Source organism: Pristiophorus japonicus, chromosome 16, assembly GCF_044704955.1.
Source record: "Pristiophorus japonicus isolate sPriJap1 chromosome 16, sPriJap1.hap1, whole genome shotgun sequence".
Classification (NCBI taxonomy): Eukaryota; Metazoa; Chordata; class Chondrichthyes; family Pristiophoridae; genus Pristiophorus; species Pristiophorus japonicus.
In genome coordinates, this window is record NC_091992.1 from 69,702,806 (window position 1) to 69,729,690 (window position 26,885).

General features: G+C 45.8%; 1 protein-coding gene across 1 annotated transcript in view; it reads left to right on the top strand.

The window, feature by feature from the left end:
* Window positions 1-26,885, top strand: part of tmem104 (transmembrane protein 104) — a 300,243-nt gene that overhangs the window by 165,182 nt on the left and 108,176 nt on the right. The window contains exon 10 of the mRNA XM_070856816.1: window positions 12,102-12,195. Within this exon, the coding sequence (XP_070712917.1) occupies window positions 12,102-12,195 (94 nt within the window). The remainder of the gene's footprint in view (window positions 1-12,101; window positions 12,196-26,885) is intronic.

Sequence of the window (26,885 nt, forward strand, 5' to 3'; positions counted from 1 at the left end):
TACAACCCTCAGAAGAAATTTCTCCTCATCTCTGTTTTAAATGGGTGGCCCCTTATTCTAAGATTCTGGCCCCTAGTTCTAGTCTGCCCAATCAGTGGAAACATCCTCTCTGCATCCACCTTGTCAAGCCCCCTCATAATCTTAAACGTTTCGATAAGATCACCTTTGAATTTCAATGAGTAGAGGCCTAACCTATTCAACCTTTCCTCATTTATCAACCCCCTCATCTCCGGAATCAACCTAGTGAACATTCTCTGAACTGCCTCCAAAGTCGTATGGCCTACTGCTGCTCCTATTATGTTCTTATGTTCTAAAATCTCTCATCCCTGGAACCATTCTGGCAAATCTCCTCTGCACCCTCTCAAGGACCTTTACATCCTTCCTAAAGTGTGGTGACCAGAACTGGACGCAATACTCCTGGTGTGGCCTAAGCAGAGCTTTATAAAAGTTCCACATAACTTCCCTGCTTTTGTACTCAAGACCAGGATCCTACATAATACATAAATATCGTTTATGCTTTGCGAACTATTCTCTCAATATGTCCTGCCACCTTCAAAGATTTATGCACATGAACCCCTAGGTCCCTCTGTCCCCTGCACACTTTGTCTATAAGTCTATATTGCCTCCCCCTATCCCTCCTGCCAAAATGCATCATCTCATACTTCTCAGTATTAAATTCCGTGTGCCACTTGTTTACCCATTCTGCCAGCCTATCTATGTCCTGTTGCAGTCGATTGTTATCATCCTCACTGTTTGCCACATCTCCAAGGTTGGTTTCAGCAAATTTTGAAATTTTACTCAGGACCCCTGGGGAACACCACTGCCCACCATCCTCCAGTCTAAAAAACAACCACTCACCACCACTCGCTGTTTTCTGTTCTTAAGCCAATTTCTTATCCAAGCTGACACCGACCTTCCTATTCCATGAGCCTCAATGTTAACCAGCTTTTTATGTGGCACTTTGTCAAATGCCTTCCTAAAATCCATATAGACTACATCCACTGCATTCCCTTCATCAACCTTCTCTGTTACTTCACCAAAAAATTCAATTAGATTAGTCAAACACGATCTGCCTTTTACAAAACTGTGCTGGCTCTCCTTAATTAACTTAAACCTCTCCTATTGTTTCCTAAAACCTTACCCACCACTGATGTTAAACTCACCAGCCTGTAGTTACTAGGAATGTACTTACAACCTTCCTTGAACAAGGGTGTAACATTTGCCACTTTCCAATTCTTTGGCACCTCCCCCGTATCCAGGGACAATTGGAAGATTTTAGCAAGCCCTTCCTCTATCTCAACCCACAACTTTCCTTTGGCAACCTGGGATGCAATCCATCTGGACGTATGGTCAGTGAGGATGGTATGAGATGTGAATTGGCTAGAATAGACTGGCGAATGATACTTAAAGGGTTGACGGTGGATAGGCAATGGCAAACATTTAAAGATCACATGGATAAACTTCAACAATTGTACATCCCTGTCTGGAGTAAAAATAAAATGGGGAAGGTGGCTCAACTGTGGCTAACGAGGGAAATTAAGGATATTGTTAAATCCAAGGAAGAGGCATGTAAATTGGCCAGAAAAAGCAGCAAACCTGAGGATTGGGAGAATTTTATAATTCAGCAGAGGACAAAGGGTTTAATTAGGAGGGGGAAAATAGAATATGAGAGGAAGCTTGCTGGGAACATAAAAACTGACTGCAAAAGCTTCTATAGATATGTGAAGAGAAAAAGATTAGTGAAGACAAACGTAGGTCCCTTGCAGTCAGATTCAGGTGAATTTATAATGGGAACAAAGAAATGGCGGACCAGTTGAACAAATAATTTGGTTCTGTCTTCACGAAGGAAGACAAGTAACCTTCCAGAGGCAGAGGGTTGAATGAGAAGGAGGAATTGAAGGAAAGCCTTTAGGCAGGAAATTGTGTTTGGGAAATTGATGGGATTGAAGGCCAATAAATTCCCGGGCCCTGATAGTCTGCATCCCAGAGTACTTAAGGAAGTGACCCTAGAAATAGTGGATGCATTGGTGATCATTTTTCAACAGTCTATTGACTATGGATCAGATCCTATGGACTGGAGGGTAGCTAATGTAACACCACTTTTTAAGAAAGGAGGGAGAGAGAAAACCGGTAATTATAGCCTGACATCAGTGTTGGGGAAAATGTTGGAATCAATTAAAGATGAAATAGCAGCACATTTGGAAAGCAGTGACAGGATCGGTCCAAGTCAGCATGGATTTATGAAATCTTGCTTGACAAATCGTCTAGATTTTTTTGAGGATGTAACTGGTAGAGTGGACAAGGGAGAACCAGTGGATGTGGTGTATTTGGTCTTTCAAAAGACTTTTGACAAGGTCCCACACGAGACTGGTGTGCAAAATTAAAGCACATGGTATTGGGGGTAACGTACTGACGTGGATAGAGAACTGGTTGGCAGACAGGAAGCAGAGAGTCGGGATAAACTGGTCCTTTTCAGAATGGCAGGCAGTGACTAGTGGGGTGCCGCTGGGCTCAGTGCTGGGACCCCCAACTCTTTACAATATACATTAATGATTTAGATGAAGGAATTGAGTGTAATATCTCCAAGTTTGCAGATGACACTAAACTGGATGGCAGTGTGAGCTGTGAGGAGGACACTAAGAGGCTGCAGGATGACTTGGACAGGTTAGGTGAGTGGGAAAACGCATGGCAGATGCAGTGTAATGTGGATAAATGTAAGGTTATCCACTTTGGTGGCAGAGTATTATCTGAATGGCGACAGATTAGGAAAAGGGGAGGTGCAATGAGACCTGGGTGTCATGGTACATCAGTCATTGCAAGTTGGCATGCAGGTACAGCAGGTGGTGAAGAAGGCAAATGGTATGTTGGCTTTCATAGCTAGTGAATTTGAGTACAGGAGCAGGGAGGTCTTACATCAGTTGTATAGGGCCTTAGTGAGGCCTCACCTGGAATATTGTGTACAGTTTTGGCCTCCTAATCTGAGGAAGGATGTTCTTGCTATTGAGCGAGAGCAGTGAAGGTTCACCAGACTGATTCCTGGATGGCTGGACTGACATATGAGGAGAGACTGGATCGACTGGGCTTGTATTCACTGGAGTTTAGAAGGATGAGAGGGGATCTTATAGAAACATATAAAATTCTGACGGGACTGGACAGGTTAGATGCAGGAAGAATGTTCCCGATGTTGGGGAAGTCCAGAACCAGGGGACACAATCTAAGGATAAGGCCGAAGCCATTTAGGACTGAGATGAGGAGAAACTTCTTCACTGAGTTGTTAACCTGTGGAATTCCCTACCGCAGAGAGTTGTTGATGCCAGTTCATTGGATATATTCAAGAGGGATTTGGATATGGCCCTTACAGCTAAAGGGATCAAGGAGTATGGAGAGAAAGCAGGAAAGGGGTACTGAGGTGAATGATCAGCCATGATCTTATTGAATGGTGGTGCAGGCTCGAAGGGCCGAATGGCCTACTCCTGCACCTATTTTCTATGTTTCTATGGACCAAGTGACTTATCCACTCAAAGCATAGCCAGCCTTTTCCGTACATCCTGCCGATCAATTTTCACCCAGTCCATTACCTCTAACCTCTCCGCTGCTTATATTTTGTCAGCTTCCTCTTCCTTAGTAAATACCAATGCAAAGTACTCGTGAAGTATTCTAGCCTTGCCCTGCGCCTCTCAGCATATATCATCATCTTCATCCTTAATAGGCCCCATCCTGCCTCTTACTACCCGCTTACTATTTGCATACCGGGAGAAGAATTTTGGGTTCCCTTTTATGTTAACCGCCATTCTATTCTCATATTCACTCTCTGCCCCTCTTCACTTCCCCTCTCAACTTACTGTATTTGGCCTGGTTCTCGCTTGAAGAATTCAAGCATCATACACCTCTTTCTTTTTTTGTTTCATCATATTCCTTATCTGCCTCGTCATCCAATGAGCCCTGGCTAGGGTTCCCCAACCTTTCCCTCTTGGAATGTACCCAGCCTGTACCTGAAACATCTCCTCCTTAAAGATCACCCATTTTCCATTACTTTTTCCTGTCAATCTTTGGTTTCATTTTACCCTGGTTAGATCCCCTCTCGTCCCATTGAAGTTCCAATTTAGAAGTTCCACTCTACATTGTTCCTTGCTCTTCTCCATTACTAATCTAAACCTTACAATACGACGATGACTCTTACCCAAGTGTTCTTCCACAGACACTTGGTCCAGTTGGCCCACCTCATTCCCCAGCATCATATGCAGCAATGCCTTCTTCCTAGTTGGCCTAGAGCATACTGGTCAAGGACGTTCTCCTGAACACATTTCATAAATTCCTCCCCCTCCTTTCCCCTTACTCTAACATTATCCAGTCGCTATTTGGGTAATTAAAGTCCCCCAATATCCCCACTCTATCATTCTTGCACATCTCTGTCATTTCACTGCAGATTTGTTCCCCTATCTCTCACTATTTGGAGGCCTATAAAATATGACCAATAGTGTATTCATGTTCTTTTTGCTTCTGAACTCTAACCAAATGGATTCTGTCCTTGCCCCCTCAAGGACATCCTCTCTTTCCAACACTACAATGTCTTCCCCAATCAGCACTGCCACCCCACCTCCCTTTGTTTCTTCCCCATCTTTTCTGAACACTTTATATGTGAATATTAAGTGCCCAGTCCTCATCATTTTTAAGCCACATTTCTGTTTTTGCTGCTACATTATGGCTAATTGTGCCTGGAGCTCATCAACCTTATTCCCCACAGTTTGTGTGTTTACATATATGCATTCTAACCCTTTTATATTCCTCGTACCTCGTAGCCCTTCTCGGTCAGCTTCTATTTAATATGGTACTACTTCCTTCTCTAGTACTATCTAACACACTCACTCCTTTATGCACTTTATTTTTCTTTTTTACTTCTATATACTGGTACCCACCCCCCTGCCAGTTTAGTTTAAATCCTCCCCACCCACACTAGTGAACCTCCCCCGTGAGAACAATGGTTCCAGTCCTGTTGAGGTGCAACCCGTCCCTTTTGAATAGGTGCCTCCTGCCCCAAAACTTTGTCATTAATATATATCCGGAAAACCAGTGGTCCCAGTACTGACCCCTGGGGAATCCCACTGTATACTTTCCTCCAGTCTGAAAAACAACCGTTCACCACTACTCTCTGTTTCTTGTCACTTAACCAATTTCGTATCCTGTGGGACACCAATATCATTGGTTGCGTTACCCTCTACAACAGCTACTCCCCATGACAGGATTTGAGGATGGTGCAAGCCCTGGCATAGCAGGGCACTGTATCTGACCATCTGGGCCTTAGTCTGAGTAAAAGCCATGCTCTTGTCTGATGCATACCAGACCAGACCTCCCGAGTTTGTGTGATTCCTCCAGATGTTCGAGCCGCTTCTTTTGAATACAACAATTTAAATTCATCAAAGCCCTGGTAACTATTGTGGGTTATTTCTAGTCTAGAATGTTCAAATCAATAAGTTTTACCTGAAGCTTTTGAAGACCATTTATCCGGGACTTCCAAAGAGTAGTAAATAACTTGTGAGAAAAGAGGAAAAGCATCACTACATTGCAACAAGCAATGTTATAAACTGTAAAATAAAACCTGAGGAGTTAGCAACGTGTAAATGTTAACCGCCACCTTGTCATTCTCGTGCCACTTGGTGACATGATCGGAAATTACATCAGGTTCCACATGTACACTGCCGACACTCAGCTCTACCTCACCACCATCTCTCTCGACACCTGCACTGCCTTTGATTTGTCGCACTGCTTCTCCGACATCCCGTACTGGATAAGCAGAAATTTCCTCCAAATAAATATTGGGAAGACCAGGATTATCTTCGGTGCCTGGCCACCGATTCCATCCCTTTCCCTGTCTGAAGCTGAAGCAGACCATTTGCAACATTGGTCTTGTGTTTGATGAGCTGTCGACCACATATCTGCTCCATCGCCAAGACTGCCTACTTCTACCACTAACAGAGCTGGAACACCCCTGCTTCAGCACATCTCAAACCCTTGTCCATGCCTTTGTAACCTCTGGCCGTGACACTTCCAATGCTCTCCTCCCTGGCCTCCCATCTTCCAGTCTACATAAACATGCTCATCCAAACTCTGCCTGTATCTTAACCTGTAGTCCTGTTCGCCCATTACCTGAATTTTAAAATTCTCAGCCTTGTTTTCAAATCCCTCCATGACTTCCTATCTCTAACCTCCTCCAACCCCACAAGCCTTTGATATCTCTGCGCTTCTCCAATTCTGGTCTCTTGCACATCCCCAATTTTAATCGCTCCACCATTGGTGGTCGTGCTTTCAACTGCCTAGCCCTAAGCTCTGAATTCCCTCCCGATAGCTCTCTGGCTCTCTACCCCTCTCTCCTCCTTTAAGGCGATCCTTAAAACCTACCTCTTTTGTCCAGATATCTCCTTTTTTGGCTTGGTGTCAAATTTTGATAGTGCTCTTGTGAAGCGCCTTGGGATGTTTTGCTATAATGGCTCTCTATAACTGCCTATTACTCTTGGCTCTCAGTAGCACTCTCGTCTGAGTCAGAAGGTCATGGATTCAAGCTCCACTCCAGAGACTGAGGGAGTGCTGCACTATCAGAGATGCCGTCTTTCAGATGTAACATTAAACACAATCTGGAGTGGACATAAGATTCCAGGCAGTATTGAAAGAGCAGCAGGAGAATTCTCCCAGTACCCTGGTCAACATTTAGCCCTCAACCAACAGCACTATGGTCATTTATCCCATTGCTATTTGTGGGATCGGGCTGGGTGAACATTGGTTGCCATGTTTCCCTGCATTACAACAGTGACTACACTTACAAAGCACTTCATTGGCTGATCAATGCTTGAGGTGTCCTGACATAGTGAAAGGTGCTGGATCAAGGCAGGTTGTTCTTAATGCAAGTAATTTGGCGCGGGATGGGCACCAGGATGACACATTGGAAAGGGAAAATAAAGTGCTCAAAGGATTGGGAGAGGCAGAGAGCACTAAATTAAAAAAAAATAGTAATAGTGAGGTCCAACTAAGAGAATCCAGGATGGTCTAAGATGGGTTTATAGTGTGTGTATGTGAACGCACGAAGCACAGTAAACAAGGCTGGGTGAGCTGCAGGCACAAATAGCCACATGGGGATATGATGCTGTGGCAATAACTGAGGCCTGGCTCAAAAAGGGCAGGACTGGGTATTAAATATTCCTGGTTAGAAGGTGTTCAGGAAAGATAGGGAAGGTAAGATAGGAGGTGGTGTGGCAGTATTGGTTAAGGAGAATGTTACAGTGCTGGAGAGGGAGGATGTCCTGCAGAGGTCAAGGGCAGAATCTATATGGCTAAAAATAAGAGGTGCCATGGCACTACTCGGTGTATTCTACAGACTACCAAATAGTGGGGAAGATCTGGAGGAGCAAATTTGCCGAGAAATTACGAGTAGTAATAATTGTGAACTTCAACTATTCTAATATAGACTGGGATCATAGTGTAAAGTGCAGGGACAAATATAATGTGAAGGGTATAGAGGGTGTGGAATTCTTCAAATGCATTCAGGAGAACTTTTTTAGTCCAACACGAGAGGGGGCGGCCTTGGATTTAGTTTTGGGGAATGAAGCTGGGCAGGTTGAAGGGGTATTATGGAGAGCACTTGGGTGCCAGTGACCATAATTCAGTCAGGTTCAAGTTGGTTATGGATAAGGACAAGAATAGGCCTGGAATAAAAGTTCCGAATTGGGGAAAAGCTAATTTTGCTAAGTTAAGGAATGATTTGGCTATAGTGGACTGGAAACAGTTACTTGTGGGTAAATCAGTGTCGGAATAGTGGGAGACATTCAAGGAGGAGATCCGGAAGGCTCAGGTCAAACATGTGCCCTTAAAGAAAAAGTCTGGGAAAAATAATTCTAGCGCCCCCTTGAAGTCGAGCGAATTACAGGGGAGGATTAAGAAAAAAAGGGACGCTTATGTCATATACCAATGACTAAATACTTTAGAATCTTTAGAGGAATATAGAAAGTTAAGAGGCAAAATTAAAAAGGATATTAGGAATGCTAAGAGAGAGCATGAGAAATTCTTGGCCAGTAAAATTAAAGAAAACCCTAAGATGTTCTATAAATATATTAAGAGTAAGAGGGTAAGTAAAGAAAGGGTAGGGCCTATTAGAGACCATGAGAGTAATCTTTGTGTGGAGGTGGAAGATGTTGGTAGGGTTCTTAACGAATACTTTGCATCTGTTTTCACAAAGGAAAGGGGTAATGCAGATACTGCTATCGAGGAGGAGCGTGATATTCTGGATGAAATAAATATAGTGAGAGAGGAAGTATTAAGGGGTTTAGCAGCTTTGAAAGTCGATAAGTCCCCAGGCCCAGATGAAATGCATCCCAGGCTGTTGAGCAAAGTAAAGGAGGACATAGCAGAGCCCTTGACCATCATTTTCCAGTCCTCTTTGGATCTGGGCATGGTGTCGGAGGATTGGAGGACTGGTAATGTAGTACTCTTGTTTAAGAAGGGAAAAAGGGATAGGCTGAGTAATTACAGGCCTGTCAGCCTAACCTCAGTGGTGGGAAAATGATTGGAAAAAAACTCCTGAAAGACAGGATAAATCTACATTAGGAAAGATGAGGATTAATTAGGGACAGTCAGCATGGATTTGTGAAGGAAAGATCGTGTTTGACTAACCTGATTGAATTTTTTGAGGAGGTAACTAAGAGGGTCAATGAGGGTAGTACGTATGATGTAGTATATATGGACTTTAGCAATGCTTTTAATAAGGTCCCACATGGTATGAAGGTTAAAGCCCATGGGATACAGGGCAAAGTGACAAGTTCAGAGAAGTGTGAGGTGATGCACCTTGGGAGGGCTAATAAGGAAAGAGTTATACACATTAAGTGGTAGGCCACTTAATAGTGTAGATGAACAAAAGGATCTTGGAGTGCTTGTCCACAGATCCTTGAAAGTAGCAGGCCAGGTGAATAAGGTGGTTAAGAAGGCATACGGAATGCTTGGCCGAGGCATAGGATGTAAGAGCAGGGAGGTTATGCTTAAATTGTATAATACTTTGGTTAGGCCACAACTGGAGCACTGCATGTAGTTCTGGTCGCCGTATTATAGGAAGGACATGATTGCACTAGAGAGGGTGCAGAGATTTACTAGGATGCTGCCTGGAATGGAGAATCTTAGTTATGAGGACAGGTTGGATAGGCTGGGTTTGTTCTCATTGGAACACAGGAGGTTGAGAGGAGACTTCACTGAGGTGTGCAAAATATTGAGGGACCGGTACATAGTAGATAGTAAGGGTCTATTTCCATTGGTGGAGGGGTCTATTACAAGGGGGCATCGTGTTAAGGTGGTTGGTGGAAGGTTTAGAGGGGATTTGTGGGGGTGGCTTCTTTACGCAGAGGGTTGTGGGGATCTGGAACTCGCTACCTGGAAGAGTGGTGGATGCAGAAACCCTCACCACTTTTAAGAGATGGTTGGTGGGCACTTGAAGGACAGTAACCTGCAGGGTTACGGACCTAGAACTGGTAATTGGGATTAGACTGGATGACCTTTTGTTGCTCGGTGCAGATATAATGGTAAGTACTGCAGGGAATAGAATATGGCCAGGGTGATCTTCTGGACTTGTGTCGATCACCTGGATGGGCTGGAGAGGAATTTTCCCAGATTTTTTCTCCCTAAATTGGCCTGGATTTTTATCTGGTTTTTGCCTCTCCCAGGAGATCACGTGGCTCCGGTTGGGGTGGAGTGTAGAATGTTTCAGTATAAGGGGTGTCGCAGTTGTGAGGCGGACTGATTGGGCTGGGTGCTCTTTGCCTTTCCATCATTGTTCATAGGTTTACATTTAGGGCTGCTGACCAAGGGCCGTGCGGCTCTTTGTCGACCAGCGCAGACACGATGGGCCGAAATGGCCTCCTGCGCTGTATGTTTCTAGAAGGAGAATAATTTCTGAAGTGCATTCAGGAAAACTTTTTTTCTTCAGTGTTTCTGGCTCAACGAGGGAGGAGGCATTGCTGCATCTGGTTCTGGGGAATGAGGTGGGTCAGGTGGAGCAAGTGTCAGTAGGGTAACATTTAGGGAACAGCGATCATAGTATCATAAGGTTTAGATTAGCTATGGAAAAGGACAGGGAGCAATCTAGAGTAAAAATGTTTAACTGGGGGAAGGCCAGTGTCAGTGGGATGAGAACGAATCAAAGACTGGCAGGCAAAACTGTAGTGGATCAATGGGCTGCCTAGAATGCTGAGGGAATTGAGGGCGGAAATGGCGGAGGGACTGGCCATAATATTCCAATCCTCCATAGATACGGGGGTGGTGTCAGAGGATTGGAGAATTGCAAATATTACACCATTGTTCAAAAAAGCAACTACAGGTCCATCAGTTTAACCTCGGTAGTGGGGAAGCTTTTAGAAATGATAATTCGGGACAAAATTAACAATTACTTGAATAATAGAATCATAGAAGTTTACAGCACGGAAGGAGGCCATTTCAGCCCATCGTGTCTGCGCCGACCAACAAGAGGCTATCCAGCCTAATCCCACTTTCCAGCTCTCGGTCCGTAGTCCTGCAGGTTACGGCACTTCAGGAGCACATCCAAATACTTTTAAAATGTGGTGAGGGTTTCTGCCTCTATCACCCTTTCAGGCAGTGAGTTCCAGACCCCCAGCTCCTCTGGGTGAAGAAATTTCCCCTCAAATCCCCTCTAAACCGTCTACCAATTACTTTAAATTTACTCCCCCTGATTGTTGACCCCTCTGCTAAGGGAAATAGGCCCTTTATATCCACTATACCTAGACCCCTCATAATTTTATACAGCTCAATGAGGTCTCCCCTCAGCCTCCTCTGTTCCAAGGAAAACAAACCCAGCCTATCCAATCTGTCCTCATAGCTAAGATTCTCCACTCTCGGCAACATCCTCGTAAATCTGCTCTCTACCCTCTCCAGTGCAATCACGTCCTTCCTGTAATGCAGTGACCAGAACTGCATGCAGTATTCCACAAGGGTGGATTAATTAAGGAAAGCCAGCACGGATTTGCTAAAGGCAAATCGTATTTAACCAACTTGATTGAGTTTTTTGATGAGGTAACAGAGGGTTGATGAGGGTAATGTGGATGACGTGGTGTACATGGATTTTCAAAAGGCGTTCGACAGAGTGGCACATCATAGGCTTGCAGCAAAGTTGCAGCCCATGAAATAAAGGGGACAGTGGCAGCATGGATACGGAATTGGCTGAGTGACAGGAAACCGAGAGGAGGGGTAAACCGTTATTTTTCAGACTGCAGGAAGATATATAGTGGTGGTCCTTCATCAAATTCCGACCCCTCACCGTCCTGCGGGGGAAATTGCCATGTGGCCCGCGAGCGAATGTCAACGCCATCTTCATGGGTCGCAAACCTTGCTGACATCCCCTTGCCGAGCGGCGCTTAAAGGGGAGGGTGCAAGCACCCCGCGCCGCCATCTTTACTGGATTGCTAACTCTCGGGCCGGCGCCAGTGTACGATCCATTACGTGGTTCAGGCCGCCATCGTGCAACCCAGCGCTCCGTTTTGGGTGCAGGGCTGCTGGCCCGGTCCCACGCTGCCCTGGTGGCCTAGTGGAGGCCATCAGAGGCCTTGCAGAGTGCGCAGTGGTGCTCCCCTTTAAGCGAAGGGGCGGGGCGTTGAAGCACGTCAGCACTACACGGAGTGTCCACAAAACGCTGCAGCCCTCACTGCAATAGCACCCTGCAACCTGACCCTAAAGGAAGTGGAGCGGTGGGATTGCACTGCGCTTCCTTCGAGGGGCGGAGAGCCCAATTCAGTGGCGGGGGCGAGACTTCTGCACTGGGCACAGAACGTTCTGGCCCCCATGGTTACCGCCCCCAATCGGGGCGCAGGCCAAATCTGCCCCTCGAGAACCCAAAATATCCAAATTGAAAACAAACTTAACGGATCCAATTGTTCTGTTCAGAGAACAACAAAATTCTCTTGGTTAACTATTGCTTAACTAATACCATTGAAAATTGAATAATTGGTCACACTTCTTTTCTGTCTAGTGTGCCACTTCATCATAGAGCCATGTCGTAAGCTTCTGACCTAAATCGCACTCCTCGTGTCAAATAACTCTCAATCTTTCTTACTATACAGACAGCATTCTCTCTGCTTCTCGGACCATTCACCTTCTTCAATGTGCAGAAGACCAAATACCTTCAAATCATCACCTCCCTAATGAGATGGATCGGTAAGAATTTTATTTAAAACAACAATCTTGCTATTAGTAAGTTACTGAGTTGGGGGCGGTGGGGTGGTGGGGTGGTGGGGGTGTTGGAGTCAGCAGGCAGGGGTTTGTATCCACCACACAGCTTGAGACACTAGAACCTACCACAAGTAATTGGTGGGAGGAGGAAAGTGGGCAGAGAGAGTTTGCACCGAACTTGCAGTAAAAGCTCACTGGACCCAGTATCAAGTTGGTTTATTCCTATTTATTCTCCGAATCGCGTGTATTGCAGGGCTCGGGAGTTCATGGTGTACATGACAGCTGGTATATTTTAAGAAGAGAATCTGCTTACAAATGTCTGTAATCTAACTAGTTAACGCAGCATAGAAACCACAGGCTGATTGGCCAGTGGGAATGGAGCACCAAGATTCTATGACCTGTACAATGACTTGTCCTCGCAGATTACCGCTTCAATTTGGCATGAGTGATCAAATGAAGATTTAGCAGGTTTTTATCAACTGTTCACATGCAATTATTGTTCTCTGTACCTTACAATAAGAACATTTCTCGGTTTAAAATAAATTGCTTTAAAAGAACTTTGTTAACATTTTTATGAATCTAATTGAAATTGCAAAATTCACACATTTCCTCCTTTAGCATTAGTTACAGCACAAACATTGGATGTCGAGTAACATCATCTCTCCACCAGTCAGGGGACTCGCATCTACTGTGTTTTTATTTTGCTTAAATCATCTCTCCGTCTGTCTCCTGCACCTTCCATTTACCTCTAACCCCTCTCCTCTTTCGCCTTCGCCCCCCTTTTTGCCCTGCATGCATGCGTGCTCTCTTTCTCTCTCTCTGTCTCTCTGTCTTTTTCTCCCCTCCCCCCCCCCCCCCCCCCCTCTCTCTCGCTCTGCTCCCGCCTCACAGCAAATTCTATATCAAACCTCTGTTTATTCCTGGAATTCTAGCCGGGATGGAGACCATTCCTTCCATCATGTGTGTGCTGATTTCCAGTGTTTGTGTCTTGTTGAGGTAGTCCCTGTGCAGCATTACGTATGGTTCTAGCCATCTGTAGGCTGACAGCTATTTATATGGTGCAGTCTATTCCCAAGAGATGTTACTGGGTGAACTGTTCTTGAGAGGAAAGACAGGAGCTGCCTCCTGGAGCCATTGAGATGGCAGTGTTCCGCTGATGGACCCTAGACATGTCTCTCAAGCGCTCTGATCTCTGGATTAAAATTTCTTCAGACATAAAAAATTAAATTGTAACATCTGTACCTTCACCGCATACCTTCTGGAAATATTCAGAAGTCACTGATTTTGGCACAGGATAGCCTTGAAAATATGCAGCCATTGAGATGCTGTTAGCCAGTGTTAGCGTGCTTGGGCATGCCGAGGCAGGCACTGGGCATTGTGGCGTGTGAGGGGATGGTGTGTTGGGTGCTTCGGCACGCCAACGTGGATGTTTGGATTATGCTTGGCAGTTTCAGGACCACAAGAAATGGGCAATGATTTGATCGGCTGTGATTGGGTGCTTATCTGTAGACAATGTTTTGATACAAATCATTCACAAATGCATTTATACAATGCTATTAACGTCCAACACCCTTCAGAGGCAGGATCAGATATAAATGGATGCCGAGACAAATAAGGAAATATTAGGGTGACTAAAAGTTTAGTTGCAGAGGTGAGTTTTAAGTCGAGCCCTAAAAAGAGGAGGGGGAAGTGGCATTTAGGCAAGGAATTCCAGAACTTGGGGTCTAGACGGCTGAAGGCATGGCCACCAATAGTGCGCCAACAGGAGGGGTGGGAAAGGCACAAAAGGCAGTGTGGATTGTGTGGTCGTCTATGCCAATGGCTGCACCGAAGTTGAAGAAAGCCGACACTATAGTGAGTCACAGAGGGTGGCATTTGTGACTTTGGTTAGTGCTGGTTTGGGACTTTACCAGGGACAGAAACCTGATTGGAGAGATTCCGATATGAAGTTTCGGTAAAGATGGGCACAGATTTGGGAGGTCCAAGGGCTTTGGAGAGATAAGAGATGAGGCTGTAGTTTGCAAGGACAGAGCGGCCAAGGCTGTGTGTTCTGAGAAGGTGACACCTATTTTGAAAGGAAGGGGGGGCAGTACCCGAGGCGAGGGAACTGTTTACCGTGTGCTGGTTGAGTAACGTGCATTGGGATATGACCTCTTTACCTCTCACTTAGTAACTGCTATGGTGAACAGTGCGTTCTGATTTACAGTGCGTGCTCTTTGCACCATCTGTGTGGCCAAATCATGAAGTTCAAACTCTCAGGTACTTGGATTGTCAGCAGTATGGGGAGCTTGAACTCCAGGGCGATGTATTGTACCTTGGTCAGACTAGGGCTCCAATAAATAAACTGCAGCTATCGGTCAGAAGTACAAATGGGTTGCTACATTTTTGAAAGGCACCCTAAAGGCAGAGGTTTGGAAACTGCGATGAGCGGTTGATAAATGGAGGCCCAGTGTCTTGTTCCACAGTTTAAATACCGATTGAGTGATATTTGTTCACTAACATGCTGCTCATAGACATTGCTGAGGTGGAATTTGCATAAAATGAAACTGCTCTTACTGGAGGAGGCCAAGATAACTGAGCAACCAAAATCTCAAGGAAGTGTAGTGGCTGTTCTGTACTGTGGGGAACAAATTATTAATGAGCTAATGATTGAAGTTCTCCATAAAGTAGCTGTCATAAATGGGCTCGCTGTTTATAATACTTTGCTGCAAATAATATTCATTCATCCATCAATTATTATTTCTGGTCTTCACTGTTCTCTCGGTTATGGTTGTGCCAGGATGGTTCCATTGCTACATGGGAAGTAAGCGTAGTAGAGGGTTACTAACAAACCATGCTACATCGCTGCTCTCAGTGCTGAATAAAAATGAGACTGCTTTAGTTTAACATTAGTAGCTGTTGGTGGGACCAGGTTGTCGAGCATTCCTGAACCCAGTATCTGAATTGTTTAGTATGGGGAACACGGATCCGTGGCGAACAGCTAATTGCCGACTCGCATACAGTTTCCACAATCAACAACAACAACTTGTATTTATATAGCGCCTTTCATGTAGCGAAACGTCCCAAGGCGCTTCACAGGAGTATTGAGGTTTTTTAAAATTGACACATGGAAAATTAGGGCAAGTGAAGAAGTAGGTTTTAAGGAGCAGATTGAAGGAGGAAAGAGAGGCAGAGAGTTTTAGGCAGGGAATTCCAGAGCTTGGGCCCTAGGCAACAGAAGGCACGGTCACCAATGGCTAAGTGATTATAATCTGAGATGCTGAAGAGGAGTGCAGACGTGGCGTTGCTTAACAGAGAGCCAGTGTAGGTCAGCGAGCACAGGGATGATGGATGAGCAGGACTTGGTGTGAGTTAGGACACAGGCAGCAGAGTTTTGGATCACCTCTAGTTTACGTAGGGTCGAATGTGGGAGGCCAGCCAAGTCTAGAGATGACAAAGGCATGGATGAGGGTTTCAGCAGCAGATGAGCTGAGGCAAGGGTGGAGACGGGTGATGTTACAGAGGTGGAAAAAGGCGGTCTTCATTATGCTGCGGATATATGGTCGAACATGACACCAAGGTTGCGAACAGTGTGATTTGGCCTACGGCAGAAGTTGGGGGAGAGGGTTGGAGTCAGTAGCTAGGGAACGGGGTTTTTGGTGGGGACCGAAACAATGGCTTTGGTCTTCCCAATATTCAATTGGAGAAAATTTCTGGTCATCCAGAACTGGATGTCGGACAAGCAGTCGGACAATTTGGAGACGGTGGAGGGTTTGAGAGAAGCGGGGGTGAGGTAGAGCTGGGTGATGTCAGTGTACATGTGGAGACTGACGCTGTGTTTTCGGATGATGTCGCCAAGGGGCAACATGTAGATTTAAAAATGGGAGGGGCCAAGGATAGATCCTTGGGGGACACCAGAGGTAACGATGCGGGGGCGGGAAGAGAAGCCGTTGTAGGTGATTCTCTGGCTACGATTAGATAGATAAGAATGCAGTCCCACCCAGCTGGACGATGGTGGAGAGGCGTTGGAGGAGGATGGAGTGGTCAACCGTGTCAAAGGCTGCAGACAGGTCGAGAAGTACAAGGAGGGATAGTTTGCCTTTTTCACAGTCACAAAGGATGTCATTTGTGACTTTGATGAGAACTGTTTCGGTACTGTGGCAGGTGCGAAAACCTGATTGGAGGGATTCAAACATGGAATTGAGGGAAAGATGGGCACGGATTTGGGAGGCAACAACGCGTTCAAGGACTTTGGAGAGGAAAGGGAGGTTGGAGATGGGGCAGTAGTTTGCAAGGACGGAGGGGTAGAGGGCTAGTTGTTTGAGGAGAGGGGTGATGACGGCAGATTTGAGGGAGAGGGGGACAGTACCTGAGGAGAGAGAACCGTTAACAATGTCGGCTAACATGGGAGCCAGAAAAGGAAGTTGGGTGGTCAGCAGTTTGGTGGGAATAGGGTCAAGGGAGCAGGAAGTGGGTCTCATGGACAGGATGAGCTCGGAAAGGTCACGAGGGGAGATCGGAGAGATACTGGAGAAAGATGTTGAGGCTAGAGCAGGGGGAATCCTTAGAGGAAGATTGGACCAGTCGGCTAGGGGTAGGAAGAGGCAGAGGTGGCCAAACGGATGGTCTCAATCTCAGACAAAAGTCCATGAGCTCCTCACACTTATTGTTGGAGGTGAGGGTGGAGACTGGGGAGAGGGGTTTAAAAAGGCGGTTCGCAGTGGAGGATAGAAGCCAGGGTTTATCTTTACATTCCAGAATGATTGTGGAATAGTGAGCGATTTTGGAAGATAATGCTGGCCCAGATATACTTCAGTTCCGGAATCAGATTCCTGATCAGCTGGTTTCCCTTTTAATGCATTTTTCGTGCAAATAGCAAGCAAAAAGGGATCTGATAATATCTACTGCTCACAGGGTGCAGTCCACAGACTGCACACATCTGGGTGTGGGTGGTGCTTGCCTATGGTTTTGTCAAACATTACATCGGTCATTGAGTAAGTTGTCCAAACGCACTGGCTCAGTGTTGACTGTACAGAGAGCTCACAACAAAGAGCAGAGCCTTTATTTTTTGACGCATCCTGTTAGTCTCCACCCAGGAGCTGGCTACTGCTGCAGTACAGGCATTGTTTGCATTCTGGTACTACTACTGTTCTTGATGTTGGCCCGGAGAGTGTGTTTTCAGGATATTTGACTGAGCAGACCCATTCTTAGAAGTCTTTGGGTTACATTCTCATTTAAGCAGCTGGTCCCCTTAGATGGTACTCGAGATGTATCATGCTGTGTGTTTATGTTGGTATTGGAGCGGTAATGATGAATTTATCCAAGGCTATCGTTAGAGCAGTGTCAGTGTTGGGCACACCATTATAGTAAGGATATTCAAGCCGCAGTGTGCGTACAGTGCAGGTTTATCAGCAACGGGAAAATATCGTTATCAGCAGTTTTGCCTCGAATTATTTTTGGTGCTGCACAGTCCTTCCAAATACCCGGCACGTGTAGTTTTTGTATTGAAAAACTGACTGCGTGGGCTCCCTGGGGTGCTGTATGAGTCATAACTGGGAACAAAGAAATGGCGGACCAATTGAACAAGTATTTTGGTTCGGTATTCACTAAGGAGGACACTAACAACCTTCCGGATATAAGAGGGGTCAGAGGGTCTAGTAAGGAGGAGGAACTGGGGGAAATCCTTATTAGTCGGGAAATTGTGTTGGAGGGATTAATGGGATTGAAGGCTAATAAATCCCCAGGGCCTGATGGACTGCATCCCAGAGTACTTAAGGAGGTGGCCTTGGAAATAGCGGATGCATTGACAGTCATTTTCCAACATTCCATTGACTCTGGATCAGTTCCTATCGAGTGGAGGGTAGCCAATGTAACCCCACTTTTTAAAAAAGGAGGGAGAGAGAAAACAGGGAATTATAGACCGGTAAGCCTGACATCGGTAGTGGGTAAGATGATGGAATCAATTATTAAGGATGTCATAGCAGCGCATTTGGAAAGAGGTGACATGATAGGTCCAAGTCAGCATGGATTTGTGAAAGGGAAATCATGCTTGACAAATCATCTAGAATTTTTTGAGGATGTTTCCAGGAGAGTGGACAAGGGAGAACCAGTTGATGTGGTATATTTGGACTTTCAGAAGGCTTTCGACAAGGTCCCACACAAGAGATTAATGTGCAAAGTTAAAGCACATGGGATTGGGGGAAGTGTGCTGACATGGATTGAGAACTAGTTGTCAGATAGGAAGCAAAGAGTAGGAGTAAATGGGTACTTTTCAGAATGGCAAGCGGTGACTAGTGGGGTACCGTAAGGTTCTGTGCTGGGGCCCCAGCTGTTTACACTGTACATTAATGATTTAGACGAGGGGATTAAATGTAGTATCTCCAAATTTGCGGATGACACTAAGTTAGGTGGCAGTGTGAGCTGCGAGGAGGATGCTATGAGGCTGCATAGTGACTTGGATAGGTTATGTGAGTGGGCAAATGCATGGCAGATGAAGTATAATGTGGATAAATGTGAGGTTATCCACTTTGGTGGTAAAAACAGAGAGACAGACTATTATCTGAATGGTGACAGATTAGGAAAAGGGGAGGTGCAACGAGACCTGGGTGTCATGGTACATCAGTCATTGAAGGTTGGCATGCAGGTACAGCAGGCAGTTAAGAAAGCAAATGGCATGTTGGCCTTCATAGCGAGGGGATTTGAGTACAGGGGCAGGAAGTTGTTGCTACAGTTGTACAGGGCCTTGGTGAGGCCACACCCTGGAGTATTGTGTACAGTTTTGGTCTCCTAACCTGAGGAAGGACATTCTTGCTATTGAGGGAGTGCAACGAAGGTTCACCAGACTGATTCCCGGGATGGTGGGACTGACCGATCAAGAAAGACTGGATCAACTGGGCTTGTATTCACTGGAGTGCAGACAAATGCGAGGGGACCTCATAGAAACATTTAAAATTCTGATGGGTTTAGACAGGTTATATGCAGGAAGAATGTTCCCAATGTTGGGGAAATCCAGAACCAGGGGTCACAGTCTAAGGATAAGGGGTAAGCCATTTAGGACAGAGATGAGGAGGAACTTCTTCACCCAGAGAGTGGTGAACCTGTGGAATTCTCTACCACAGAAAGTTCTTGAGGCCAATTCACTAAATATATTCAAAAAAGAGTTAGATGAGGTCCTTACTACTAAGGGGAGCAAGGGGTATGGTGAGAAAGCAGGAATGGGGTACTGAAGTTGCATGTTCAGCCATGAACTCATTGAATGGCGGTGCAGGCTAGAAGGGCCGAATGGCCTGCACCTGCATCTATTTTCTATGTTTCTAAAGGGAACGTTGGTTATGAGGGAAGACTTGATGCCGGAGCAGAGAAGGCAAAGAGGAGATCTAATCAAGGTTTCTATTGTGGGAATAAGGAAAGATTATTGCCTCTAGCTGGGGAATGAGTGAAGAGGCATCAGTTTAGTATGGTCCACAGGAAGAAGAGATTAGCAGATTTATGTTTTACCCCAAGGCTTTGGTGAATCGTTTGAGGCAGTGACTACTGGATAAATATAGATAAACATTTGAAGCACAAAGATACAGGACTAAGGGATTACTTCTGCATTTCCAACACAGATGGGATTGGCTGAATGGCAGCCAGTGCTATAAACTGCTTTGTTCCCTCAGTTGTTCAGCATTAAACCACTGTGAAAGCTATAAGCCCATACCACATTATGAAGATTCTGAAATAGTAATGTGTTTATTGAGCAGCCATCAAGGTTGAAGGCCTGTGTGTAGGTCTCTGCCACTCCTGGGTACTTCTCCTTCAGTCATCGTCCATTTCCAATCTTCTGCACGGTCCGACTGGGAACAGGGAATTGCTACACCAGTAATTACATCGGTATTTCTAAATATCTTTGTATAGCAATTGCTGGTACTTTACATAAATTATACAGTTTATATTCATTTCCAGAACTCTGGCATACTTCAATTTACAGAACAGTACTTGACCAGAAATCTTTGATAGATTGATCAATTTAACACATTCTTGCACACTTCACATCTCAAAGTGAATGTCATTTTGAATAGGCAGAAAGCGGGCGGTTGAGTGATGAGCTGTGTGAGGATGATGGGGCGATGTGACGGTGATGGTCACAGCGAGCACTGCAGGGGGATTTTTTTACTTACAATTCTCAAACCTACACAGAATCAAGATAGAGTTATGAAAATGACTTTGCTTTCACAGTAATGCTGATGCTCAAATTTTAAAATAAATTTGCAATTATGTGGAACCTCCGCCTCTAATGGTGTGCAGCTTCCTCAATAAATTAAGAAAATTACATTTTAATTTACATGGATACTGGGACAATTTAATTTGCCAAACTGAATGGACAATAATGCAAAGCAAATAAGTTTAGACATGAGGTCATTTTATGAAGCTACATATGCAATCAGTCGTTGCATAACTAGCTTTACACTGACAGTGCTGGCAGGGGAGGGTGTCAGGCGAGAGCCCTGGCAGGTGGGGGGGACGGAGGAGAAGAGAGTGAGTCCTGGCTTCATGGGCTGATCATTTTCTTTTTTGCTGATGCTGGAACAAACAAATTGTGCAAAGCTTAGGAGTAGCCAGAATTAACCCTAACTTGCTACATTTAGACACTCAACAAAACATTAATTTATGTGTGCTTGCTATCTTGCCTGTTTTTCAAGAACTTGCGTTGAACAGTGCCTCTAACTTAGAAAAGTGGCACAAGGCATTTCCCAGAAGTGTAAACAGACAAAGACAAATAAGATGTAAACAGAAATGTTTCTATAAATTGAAGTCATTTCATACTCAACTAATCAGAGCTGAGTATAAGGAACAACTAAAGGAAGCGAAGGCTGCTATTGGATCAGCAAAAAGGCTAATGGAAAATAGAACCATAGACGTGTGGGAGAAATGGTGAAAGCTTTTTGTTATGTGAAGGGTCAGAGAGCTATCAAACAAAGACTCTATTGGGCTACTGAAGGATGTTCAAGGACAGGTTACAAAGGACTCACTGGGTATGGCAGAAATATTAAATGAGTACTTTGCATCAGTCCACAAAATTAGTAATATTAACAGATGAACATACTGTTTTAGAAAGAATTAAGAACTTGAAAATAGTGTTGCAGGGCCGGACGATATACACCCGAGGGTCCTTGGGGAGATGGGGCATGTGCTGTGCGAGCCCCAGCAAGTATTTTTATAGCTCACTGTACTCTGGAATGGTTTCTATAGACCTGGAAGGAGGCTGATGTACTGGGAACAGTTGAATCGTGGTTAAATTACGGCACTAGTAATGCAGAGGCCTGGACTAAAAATCCGGAGACGCAAGTTCAAATCCCACCACGGCACTAAAAAGCTAGTGTCATTAATGAAACTACCGGATTGTTGTAAAAACTCATCTGGTTCACTAATGTCCTTTTTAGGGAAGGAAATCTGCCACCCTTACCCGGCCTGGCCGATATGTGACTCCAGACCCCCGGCAATGTGGTTAACTCTTAACTGCCCTCTGAAATGGCCTAGCAAATCACTCACTTGTAACAAGCCGCTACAGAAAACAATAAGAATAAAACCGAATGGACCATCTAGCACCGGCTTCTGACACGAAAACGGCACACCCAGCAAAATACTCCTCACCAACATCTGGGGACTTGTGCCACAATTGGGTGAGTTATCCCACAGATTAGTCAAGCAACAGCCTGATAGAGTCATACTCACAGTATCATACCTGTCCCACCGGCAGGACAGACCCACCCGAGGTGGCGGCACAGTGGTATACAATCAGGAGGGAGTGGCTCTTGGGAGTCCTCAATATGGAGTCCGGACCCCATGAAGTCTCATGTCTTCAGGCCAAGCATGGGCAAGGAAACCTCCTGCTGATTACCACCTACCGCCCTCCCTCAGCTGATGAACCAGTGCTCCTTTGTGTTGAACACCACTTGGAAGTAGCACTGAGGGTAGCAAGGGCACAGAATGTACTCTGGGTGGGGGACTTCAATGTCCATCAGCGAGAGTGGCTCAGTAGCACCACTACTGACTGAGCTGGCCGAGTCCTGAAGGACATAGCTGCCAGACTGGGCCTGCAGCAGGTTTGATGGAAACAGCACGAGGGAAAAACCTACTTGACCTCGTTCTCACCGATCTACCTGTCGCAGATGTGTCTGTCAATGTCTGCATTGGTTGCAGTGGTCATTGTATCATTGTGGAGACAAAGTCCCATCTTCACACTGAGTACTCCCTCCATCGTGTTGTGTGTCACTACCACCGTGCTAAATGGGATAGATTCAGAACAGATCTAGCCGCTCAAAACTGGGCATCCATGAGGCGCTGTGGGCCAGCAGCAGCAGAATTGTATTCACCACAATCTGTAACCTCATGGGCCGACATATTCCTCACTCTACCATTACCATCGAGTCAGGGGACTAACCCTGGTTTAATGAGGAGCGCAGAAGAGCATGTCAGGAGCATAGAAACATAGAAAATTGGTGCAGGAATAGGCCATTCGGCCCTTCGAGCCTGCACCACCATTCAATAAGATCATGGCTGATCATTCCCTCAGTACGCCTTTCCTGCTTTCTCTCCATACCCCTTGATCCCTTTAGCCGTAAGGGCCATATCTAACTCCCTCTTGAATATATCCAATGAACTGGCATCAACAACTCTCTGCGGTAGGGAATTCCACAGGTTAACAACTGTGAGTGAAGAAGTTTCTCCTCATCTCAGTCCTAAATGGCCTACCCCTTATCCTAGGACTTACCCAACATCGGGAACAATCTACCCGCATCTAACCTGTCCCGTCCCGTCAGAATCTTGTATGTTTCTATGAGATCCCCTCTCACCCTTCTAAACTCCAATGTATAAAGGCCCAGTTGATCCAGTCTCTCCTCATATGACAGTCCGGCCATCCCTGGAATCAGTCTGGTGGACCTTTGCTGCACTCCCTCAATAGCAAGAACACCCTTCCTCAGATTAGGAGACCAAAATTGAACACACTATTCCAGGTGAGGCCTCACCAAGGCCCTGTACAACTGCAGTAACATCTTCCTGCTCCTATACTCAAATCCACTAGCTATGAAGGCCAACATACCATTTGCCGCCTTTATTGCCTGCTGTACCTGCATGCCAGCTTTCAATGACTGATGAACCATGACACCCAGGTCTCGTTGCACCTCCCCTTTTCCTAATCTGCCGCCATTCAGATAATATTCTGCCTTCGCGTTTTTCCTCCCAAAGTGGATGACCTCACATTTATCCACATTATACTGCATCTGCCATGCATTTGCCCACTCACCTAACCTGTCCAAGTCACCCTGCAGCCTCTTGGCGTCCCCCTCACAGCTCACACCGCCACCCAGTTTAGTGTCATCTGCAAACTTGGAGATATTACACTCAATTCCTTCATCCAAATCATTAATGTATATTGTAAAGAGCTGGGGTCCCAGCATAGAGCCCTGCGGCACTCCACTAGTCACTGCCTGCCATTCTGAAAAGGACCCGTTTATCCTGACTCTCTGCTTCCTGTCTGCCAACCAGTTCTCTCTCCACGTCAGTACATTACCCCCAATACCATGTGCTTTGATTTTGCACACCAATCTCTTGTGTGGGACCTTGTCAGAAGCCTTTTGAAAGTCCAAATACACCACATCCACTGGTTCTCCCTTGTCCACTCTACCAGTTACATCCTCAAAAAATTCCAGAAGATTTGTCGAGCATGATTTCCCCTTCATAAATCCATGCTGACTTGGACCGATCAGCAGCACCAGACATACCTAAAAATGAGGTGCCAACCTGGGGAAGCTGCAACACAGAACTACATGCATGCTAAACAGTGGAAGCAGCATGGTATAGACAGGGCTAATCGATTCCACAATCAACGGCACAGATCAAAGCCCTGCAGTCCTGCCACACCCAGTGTGAATGGTGGTGGACAATTAAGCAACTAACTGGAGATGGAGGCTCTATGAATATCCCCATCCTGAATGATGGCGGAGCCCAGCACGTGAGTGCAAAAGACAAGACTGAAGCATTTACAACTATCTTCAGCCAGAAGTGCCGAGTGGATGATCCATATCGGCCTCCTCCTGAGGTCCCCAGCAGCATAGAAGCCAGTCTTCAGCCAATTCGATTCACTCCATGTGATATCGAACGCACTGGATACAGCAAAGGCTATGGGTCCCGACAACATCCCGTCCAGCGTGCTGAAGACTTGAGCTCCAGAACTAGCCGCACCTCTAACCAAGCTGTTCCAGTACAGCTACAACACTGGCATCTACCTGACTATGTGCAAAACTGCCCAGGTATGTCCTGTCCACGAAAGCAGGACAAGTCCGATCTGGCCAATCACCACCCATCAGTTTACTCTCAATCATCAGCAAAGTGACCTCATTACACCCTCGGTCCCAACATGGACAAAAGAGCTGAATTTCAGAGGTGAGAGTGACTGCCCCTGACATCAAGGCAGCATTTGACTGAGTGTGGCATCAAGGAGCCCTAGTAAAACTGAAGTCAATGGTAATCAGGGGGGAAATTCTCCACTGGCTGGAGTCTTACCTACCACAAAGGAAGGTGGTTGTGATTTTTAGAGGTCAATCATCCCAGCCCCAGGCCATCGCTGCAGGGTTCCTCAGGACAGTGTCCTCGGCCCAACCATCTTCAGCTGCTTCATCAATCACCTTCCCTCCATCATAAGGTTAGAAGTGGGGATGTTCGCTGATGACTGCACAGTGTTCAGTTCCATTCGCAACTCCTCAGATAATGAAGCAGTCCATGCCAGCATGAAGCAAGACCTGGGCGACATTCAGGCTTGGGCTAAGTGGCAAGTAACATTCATGTCACAAGTGCCAGGCAATGACTATCTCCAACAAGCGAATCAACGGCGTTACCATCATTGAATCCGTCACCATTAACCAGAAACTTAGCCCCATAAATACTGTGGCCACAAGAGCAGGTCAGAGGCTGGGTATTCTGCGGCGAGTGTCTCACCTCCTGACTCCCCAAAGTCTTTCCACCATCTACAAGGCACAAGTCAAGAGTGTGATGGAATACTCTCCATTTGCCTGGATGAGTGCAGCTCCAACAACACTGAAGAAGCTCGACAACATCCAGGACAAAGCAGCCGCTTGATTGGCAGCCCATCCACCACCTTCAACATTCACTCCCTCCACCACCGGCGCACCGTGGCTGCAGTGTGCACCATCTACAAGATGCACTGCAGCAACTCACCAAGGCTTCTTCAGCAGCACCTCCCAAACCCGTGATTTCTAGCACCTCGAAGGACAAGGGAAGCAGGCGCATGGGAACACCGTCATCTGCACGTTCCCCTCCAAGTCACACACCATCCTGACTTGGAAATATATCAGCCATTCCTTCATCGTCTCTGGGTCACAATCCTGGAACCCGCTCCCTAACAGCACTATGGGAGCATCTTCACCACACGGACTGCAGCGGTTTGAGAAGCCAGCTCACCACCACCTTCTCAAGGGAATTGGGGATGGGCAATAAATGCTGGACTTGCCAGCGATGCCCACATCACGGAACAAATAATATTTTTTAAGTCCCCATTTTTAAAAAAGGTGGCAATACTGGGTAACTATAGGCCAATTAGTTTAACATCATTAACGGGGAAGATGCTTGAAGGAATCATTAGGGATGCAATATATGAATACTTGGGTTGAGTGGGACATGTTCGGGACATCCCAACATGGCTTCATTAAAAAGGTCATGTCTTACAAATCTAATTGTATTTTTTGAAGAAGTTACAAAGTTGGTGGATGAGAGAAGTCCAGCAAACATTGTCTAAAGATTTCCAGAAAGCTTTTGATAAGGTACCCCACAAGTGGTTTCTCTACAACCTCGGAGCTTCTGGTATTGGTGTTAATATATATTAATATAGGGAGCAGCTGTTAGAAATGAGAGATACATTTCAGCCATGTGTTACCCTGAGAGCTGACACAACTGTTTGAATCCCCAGTGGTAGATTGTCTGTTCTACTTTTGGATATGAACATTTTTCATGTGCAGGATCATATCGGAGACGGAGCATTTTTTTTTTTGAATGAGGATTTTGGAACTACCCAGCACACTGGATGAAACTGCAAAATGTACTTCGCATGTTGCTCACAGATTGTACACTGTAGGATTAAGAAATGTGATGGCACATGTTTAGATTTCATAAAGGGGAAGCTCACCAGATTGAGAAGGTAACTAAACTGCATAATGATCCAGGTTATAGGAATGTGGTCGTGGGGTTGGTCCAGGTCGCTGATTGGAGTGTGGGCAGGTACAGCGGCGCGAGTGATCGTGGAGCGACATGACCAGGGCCCAGGAGAGGTGTGAGTTTGGGGCCCGGGGCAGCACGGGCCAGCCCACACTACGATATGTGTGTGCGCACTAGATCCGTGCAGCAGAGCTGGTCTCCAGTTATCTTGGTTAATCCTTGCCTCTGGACCAAGACCTAGCTCTTTTCAAGTCCGTGTGGTGGCTATTGTGCAACGGCCACCCCACGTTAAAAAAAATCCACGCACAGCCATCTTCCACCGTCGACATGTAGTTCGGGATCTGGAATATTAGGCCCTTCATTGAAACACCTGTGCACTCATTCCTTTTTGGCGTGGAAGCAAGTCATCCTCAATACGAGGCCCGCCTACAATGAATATATTGAGCTGATTGAAGAATGGTTTGCAGGACATAGGCAAAGAGTAG